The sequence below is a fragment of the Pristiophorus japonicus genome, chromosome 23 (assembly GCF_044704955.1).
Source record: "Pristiophorus japonicus isolate sPriJap1 chromosome 23, sPriJap1.hap1, whole genome shotgun sequence".
Taxonomy (NCBI): domain Eukaryota; kingdom Metazoa; phylum Chordata; class Chondrichthyes; family Pristiophoridae; genus Pristiophorus; species Pristiophorus japonicus.
In genome coordinates this window covers 5224488-5232228 of record NC_091999.1, presented here as the reverse complement: position 1 = coordinate 5232228, position 7741 = coordinate 5224488, and the positions used below count along the sequence as shown (strand labels likewise).

The window sequence follows — 7741 nt, the reverse complement described above, 5'->3', positions numbered from 1 at the left end:
GCCTCGCCCCCCCCCACCCTGCCTCGACACCCACCCCCCCCGGCCCTGCCTCGCCCCCCCCCCCCCCCCCCGGCCCTGCCTCGCCCCCCCCCACCCTGCCTCGCCCCCCCCCCCCCCGGCCCTGCCTCGCCCCCCCCGCCCTGCCTCACCACCCCCCCGCCCTGCCTCGCCCCCCCCCCCGCCCTGCCTCGCCCCCCCCGCCCTGCCTCGCCCCCCCCGCCCTGCCTCGCCCCCCCCCGCCCTGCCTCGCCCCCCCCGCCCTGCCTCACCCCCCCCCCCGCCCTGCCTCACCCCCCCCCGCCCTGCCTCGCCCCCCCGCCCTGCCTCGCCCCCCCGCCCTGCCTCGCCCCCCCCGCCCTGCCTCGCCCCCCCCCGCCCTGCCTCGCCCCCCCCGCCCTGCCTCGCCCCCCCCCGCCCTGCCTCGCCCCCCCCGCCTTGCCTCGCCCCCCCCCGCCCTGCCTCGCCCCCCCCCGCCCTGCCTCGCCCCCCCCCGCCCTGCCTCGCCCCGCCTCGCCCCCCCCCGCCCTGCCTCGCCCCCCCCCGCCCTGCCCCTCGCCCCCGGCCTGCCCCCCCCGCCCTGCCTCACCCCCCCCCCGCCCTGCCTCACCCCCCCCCGCCCTGCCTCGCCCCCCCCCGCCCTGCCTCGCCCCCCCCCGCCCTGCCTCGCCCCCCCCGCCCTGCCTCGCCCCCCCCGCCCTGCCTCGCCCCCCCCGCCCTGCCTCGCCCCCCCGCCCTGCCTCGCCCCCCCCCGCCCTGCCTCGCCCCCCCCGCCCTGCCCCGCCCCCCCCGCCCTGCCTCGCCCCCCCCGCCCTGCCCCGCCCCCCCCGCCCTGCCTCGCCCCGCCCACCCTGCCTCACCCCTCTGTCACCTTCCCCTCTTCGACCCTCTGTCACCTTCCCCTCTACGACCCTCTGTCACCTTCCCCTCTTCCTTGCAGTGGCTACTTCTGTTGCCTCTACTCGCGCGTTATCGAGAGGAGTGACGGCTCGCTGCTGATGGTGGAAGGCCCACGACAGACCTCACTGGTGGCCGTGGGGAAATCCGACAAACCATCGACCGAGGTAAGGGCCAGGAGTGGGGAGCCAGAGCCGGACAGGCACAAGCACTGAATGATTCAGGGGGTCATATCCCCCAGGGAATGATGAACGATATTCCCCGGTTGGCAGGCTGCAACTAGTGGGGTGCCACGGGGATCAGTGCTGGGGCTTCAGCTATTTACAATCTACATTCATGACCGAGATACTAGTGGGGTGCCACAGGGATCAGTGCTGGGGCCTCAGCTATTTACAATCTATATTAATGACCGAGATACTAGTGGGGTGTCACAGGGATCAGTGCTGGGGCTTCAGCTATTTACAATCTATATTAATGACCGAGATACTAGTGGGGTGCCACAGGGATCAGTGCTGGGGCTTCAGCTATTTACAATCTATATTAATGACCGAGATACTAGTGGGGTGCCACAGGGATCAGTGCTGGGGCCTCAGCTATTTACAATCTATATTAATGACCGAGATACAAATGGGGTGCCACAGGGATCAGTGCTGGGGCCTCAGCTATTTACAATCTATATTAATGACCGAGATACTAGTGGGGTGCCACAGGGATCAGTGCTGGGGCCTCAGCTATTTACAATCTATATTAATGACCGAGATACTAGTGGGGTGCCACGGGGATCAGTGCTGGGGCTTCAGCTATTTACAATCTATATTAATGACCGAGATACTAGTGGGGTGCCACAGAGATCAGTGCTGGGGGCTCAGTTATTTACAATCTATATTAATGACCGAGATACTAGTGGGGTGCCACAGGGATCAGTGCTGGGGGCTCAGTTATTTACAATCTACATTAATGACCGAGATACTAGTGGGGTGTCACAGGGATCAGTGCTGGGGGCTCAGTTATTTACAATCTATATTAATGACCGAGATACTAGTGGGGTGCCACAGGGATCAGTGCTGGGGTCTCAGTTATTTACAATCTACATTAATGACCGAGATACTAGTGGGGTGCCACAGGGATCAGTGCTGGGGCCTCAGCTATTTACAATCTATATTAATGACCGAGATACTAGTGGGGTGCCACAGGGATCAGTGCTGGGGCCTCAGCTATTTACAATCTATATTAATGACCGAGATACTAGTGGGGTGCCACAGGGATCAGTGCTGGGGCCTCAGGGATCAGTGCTGGGGCCTCAGCTATTTACAATCTATATTAATGAACGAGATACTAGTGGGGTGCCACAGGGATCAGTGCTGGGGCCTCAGCTATTTACAATCTATATTAATGAACGAGATACTAGTGGGGTGCCACAGAGATCAGTGCTGGGGGCTCAGTTATTTACAATCTATATTAATGACCGAGATACTAGTGGGGTGCCACAGGGATCAGTGCTGGGGCTTCAGCTATTTACAATCTATATTAATGACCGAGATACTAGTGGGGTGTCACAGGGATCAGTGCTGGGGCTTCAGCTATTTACAATCTATATTAATGACCGAGATACTAGTGGGGTGCCACAGGGATCAGTGCTGGGGCTTCAGTTATTTACAATCTATATTAATGACCGAGATACTAGTGGGGTGTCACAGGGATCAGTGCTGGGGCCTCAGCTATTTACAATCTATATTAATGACCGAGATACTAGTGGGGTGTCACAGGGATCAGTGCTGGGGCCTCAGCTATTTACAATCTATATTAATGACCGAGATACTAGTGGGGTGTAACAGGGATCAGTGCTGGGGGCTCAGTTATTTACAATCTATATTAATGACCGAGATACTAGTGGGGTGTCACAGGGATCAGTGCTGGGGCCTCAGCTATTTACAATCTATATTAATGACCGAGATACTGGTGGGGTGCCACAGGGATCAGTGCTGGGACCTCCGCTATTTACAATCTATATTAATGATCAAGATACTAGTGGGGTGTCACAGGGATCAGTGCTGGGGCTTCAGCAATTTACAATCTACATTAATGACCGAGATACTAGTGGGGTGCCACAGGGATCAGTGCTGGGGCTTCAGCTATTTACAATCTATATTAATGACCGAGATACTAGTGGGGTGCCACAGGGATCAGTGCTGGGGCTTCAGCTATTTACAATCTATATTAATGACCGAGATACTCGTGGGGTGCCACAGAGATCAGTGCTGAGGGCTCAGTTATTTACAATCTACATTAATGACCGAGATACTAGTGGGGTGCCACAGGGATCAGTGCTGGGGCCTCAGTTATTTACAATCTACATTAATGACCGAGATACTAGTGGGGTGCCACAGGGATCAGTGCTGGGGCTTCAGCTATTTATAATCTATATTAATGACCGAGATACTAGTGGGGTGCCACAGAGATCAGTGCTGAGGGCTCAGTTATTTACAATCTACATTAATGACCGAGATACTAGTGGGGTGCCACAGGGATCAGTGCTGGGGGCTCAGTTATTTACAATCTACATTAATGACCGAGATACTAGTGGGGTGCCACAGAGATCAGTGCTGAGGGCTCAGTTATTTACAATCTACATTAATGACCGAGATACTAGTGGGGTGCCACAGGGATCAGTGCTGGGACCTCCGCTATTTACAATCTACATTAATGACCGAGATACTAGTGGGGTGCCACAGGGATCAGTGCTGGGGCTTCAGCTATTTACAATCTATATTAATGACCGAGATACTAGTGGGGTGCCACAGGGATCAGTGCTGGGGCTTCAGCTATTTATAATCTATATTAATGAGCGAGATGAAGGGACGGAGTGCAGTGTATCCCAGCTTGCTGACGATACAAAGCTCGGTGGGACAGTAAGCTGTGAGAAGAACACGCAGCATCTGTAAAGAGATATAGACAGGTTAGGTGACTGGGCAATAAAGTGGCAGATGGAATTTAATGTGGGAAAATGTGAGGTTACTCACTTTGGGAGGAAGGAGAGGAAGATGGAATATTTTACAAATGCAAAGAAACTAATGTTGGTGTTCAGAACAATGTAGGTGTCCTTGTACAGATAACACAGGAAGTAAGCATGCAGGTACAGCAAGCAATTCGATTTGTCCTTTATAGCAAGGGGGTTGGAGTACAAAAGTAAGGAAGTCTTGCTACAATTGTACAGGGCCTTGGAGAAACCACACCTGGAGTACTGTGCACAGTTTTGGTTCCTTGGTCTGAGGAAGGATATACTTGCCTTGGTGACAGTGATACAAAGGTTCACGAGGTTGATACGTGGGATGAGAGGCTGTGCAGAATGGGCCTATAATCTCTGGAGTTGCGAAGACTGTGAGGGGTAATCTCTTTGAAGCATGCACAATTCCGATGGGGGGAGATGCTGAGAGGTTGTTTCCTCTGGTTGAAGAATCTAGAACCAGGGTGGGGGGGGTCACACAGTCTCAGGATAAGGGCTCGGCCAGTTAGGACGGAGATGAGGAGGAATTTCTTCACTCAGAGAGGGGTGGTGAATCTTTGGAACTCTCTGCCCCAGAGGGCTGTGGAGGCTCAGTCTTCAACATTGGTCTGCATTTAACAAAAATATATATATGTGTTGCTATTCTTCCAGCCACTGTGGATGCTTGGATGTTGAGTATATTCAAGGCTGAGGGATATGGGGACAGTGCAGGAAGGTGGAGTTGAGATGGGACATCAGCCGTGACCTTATTGAATGGCGGAGCAGGCTCCTGTTTCTTATGTTATGATGGGGGACTGGCTGGGGTCAGTGGGTCAGATGTTGACCTTTCACCCTCTGAGATGGGGTCAAATCCAGTCCCAGACACGGAGTGGGGGGGGTGCGGACGGAGAATGAAGGGCTCCTCTGATGGATGGGGGCAGGGAAATCGGAGAATGATGAGACATTTACAGCACGGAAGGAGGCCACTTCGGTCCATCGTGTCCGCGCCGGCCGACCAAGAGCTACCCGGCCTAATCCCACTTTCCCGCTCTCGGTCCGTAGCCCTGTGGGTTACGGCACCTCAGGGGCACATCCAAGTACTGTTTAAATGTGGTGAGGGTTTCTGCCTCTACCCCCTTTTCAGGCCGTGAGTTCCACCCCAGACTCCCACTGCCCTCTGGGTGAAGACATTTCCCCTCAAATCCCCTCAAATCTCCTCAAATCCCCTCTAAACCTCCTACCAATTACTTTAAATCTCTGCCCCCTGGTTGTTGGCCCCTCCTCTAAGGGAAATAGGTCATAACAACCTAAGAAATAGGAGCAGGAGTCGGCCATTCGGCCCCTCGAGCCTGCTCCGCCATTCAATAAGATCATGGCTGATCCGATCATGGACTCAGCTCCACTTCCCCGCCCGCTCCCCATAACCCTTCACTCCCTAATCGCTCAAAAATCTGTCTATCTCCGCCTTAAATATATTCAATGACCCAGCCCTCCACAGGTTTCTGGGGCAGAGAATTCCACAGATTTACAACACTCTGAGAGAAGAAATTCCTCCTCATCTCAGTTTTAAATGCGCGGCCCCTTATTCTAAGACCTAGTTTTAGTTTCCCCTATGAGTGGAAATATTCTCTCTGCATCCACCCTGTCGAGCCCTCTCATTATCATATATGTTTCGATAAGATCACCTCTCATTCTTCTAAACGCCAATGTGCATAGGCCCAACCTACTCAACCTATCCCCATAAGTCAACCCCCTCATCTCCGGAATCAACCGAGTGAACCTTCTCTGAACAGCCTCCAATGCAAGTATATCCTTCCTTAAATACGGAGACCAAAACTGCACGCAGTACTCCAGGTGTGGCCTCACCAATACCCTGCACAGTTGTAGCAGGACTTCTCTGCTTTTATACTCCATCCCCCTTTGCAATAAAGGCCAACATTCCATTGGCCTTCCTGATCACTTGCTGGACCTGCATACTAACTTTTTGTGTTTCATGCACAAGGACCCCCAGGTCCCTCTGTACTGCAGCATTTTGTAATCTCTCCCCATTTAAATTATAATTTGCTTTTCTATTTTTTCTGCCAAAGTGGATAACCTCACATTTTCCTAAATTATACTCCATCTGCCAAATCTTTGCCCACTCACTGAGCCTGCCTATATCCCTTTGCAGATTTTTTGTGTCCTCCTCACAATGTCATTCCTATCCACTCTATCCATGCCCCTCATAGTTGTATACACCTCAATCAGGTCTCCCCTCAGTCTCCTCTGTTCCAAAGAAAATAAACCCAGCCTATCCAATCTTTCCTCATCGCTAAAATTTTCCAGTCCAGGCAACATAGAAACATAGAAAATAGGTGCAGGAGTAGGCCATTCGGCCCTTCGAGCTGCACCACCATTCAATAAGATCATGGCTGATCATTCCCTCAGTACCCCTTTCCTGCTTTCTCTCCATACCCCTTGATCCCTTTAGCCGTAAGGGCCACATCGAACTCCCTTTTGAATATGTCTAACGAACTGGCCTCAACAACTTTCTGTGGCAGAGAATTCCGCAGGTTCACAATTCTCTGGGTGAAGAAGTTTCTCCTCATCTCGGTCCTAAATGGCTTACCCCTTATCCTTAGACTGTGACCCCTGATTCTGGACTTCCCCAACATCGGGAACATTCTTCCTGCATCTAACCTGTCCAGTCCCGTCAGAGTTTTATAAATTTCTACAAGATCCCCTCTCATTCTTCTAAATTCTAGTGAGTGTAAGCCTAGTCGGTCCAGTCTTTCTTCATATGTCAGTCCTGCCATCCCGGGAATCAGTCTGGTGAACCTTCGCTGCACTGCCTCAATAGCAAGAATGTATTCACTAAGGAGGACACAAACAACCTTCCGGATATAAAAGGGGTCAGAGGGTCTAGTAAGGAGGAGGAACTGAGGGAAATCTTTATTAGTCGGGAAATTGTGTTGGGGAAATTGATGGGATTGAAGGCCGATAAATCCCCAGGGCCTGATGGACTGCATCCCAGAGTACTTAAGGAGGTGGCCTTGGAAATAGCGGATGCATTGACAGTCATTTTCCAACATTCCATTGACTCTGGATCAGTTCCTATCGAGTGGAGGGTAGCCAATGTAACCCCACTTTTTAAAAAAGGAGGGAGAGAGAAAGCAGGGAATTATAGACCGGTCAGCCTGACCTTAGTAGTGGGTAAAATGATGGAATCAATTATTAAGGATGTCATAACAGCGCATTTGGAAAATGGTGACATGATAGGTCCAAGTCAGCATGGATTTGTGAAAGGGAAATCATGCTTGACAAATCTTCTGGAATTTTTTGAGGATGTTTCCAGTAAACTGGACAAAGGAGAACCAGTTGATGTGGTATATTTGGACTTTCAGAAGGCTTTCGACAAGGTCCCACACAGGAGATTAATGTGCAAAGTTAAAGCACATGGGATTGGGGGTAGTGTGCTGACGTGGATTGAGAACTGGTTGTCAGACAGGAAGCAAAGAGTAGGAGTAAATGGGTACTTTTCAGAATGGCAGGCAGTGACTAGTGGGGTACCGCAAGGTTCTGTGCTGGGGCCCCAGCTGTTTACATTGTACATTAATGATTTAGACGAGGGGATTAAATGTCGTATCTCCAAATTTGCGGATGACACTAAGTTGGGTGGCAGTGTGAGCTGCGAGGAGGATGCTATGAGGCTGCAGAGTGACTTGGATAGGTTAGGTGAGTGGGAAAATGCATGGCAGATGAAGTATAATGTAGATAAATGTGAGGTTATCCACTTTGGTGGTAAAAACAGAGAGACAGACTATTATCTGAATGGTGACAGATTAGGAAAAGGGAAGGTGCAACGAGACCTGGGTGTCATGGTAC

At 52.1% G+C, this 7741-nt stretch overlaps 1 protein-coding gene across 1 annotated transcript in view; it reads left to right on the top strand.

Moving 5' to 3' along the window:
* Positions 1-7741, top strand: part of LOC139235695 (uncharacterized) — a 72359-nt gene that overhangs the window by 50206 nt on the left and 14412 nt on the right. The window contains exon 11 of the mRNA XM_070866734.1: positions 938-1061. Within this exon, the coding sequence (XP_070722835.1) occupies positions 938-1061 (124 nt within the window). The remainder of the gene's footprint in view (positions 1-937; positions 1062-7741) is intronic.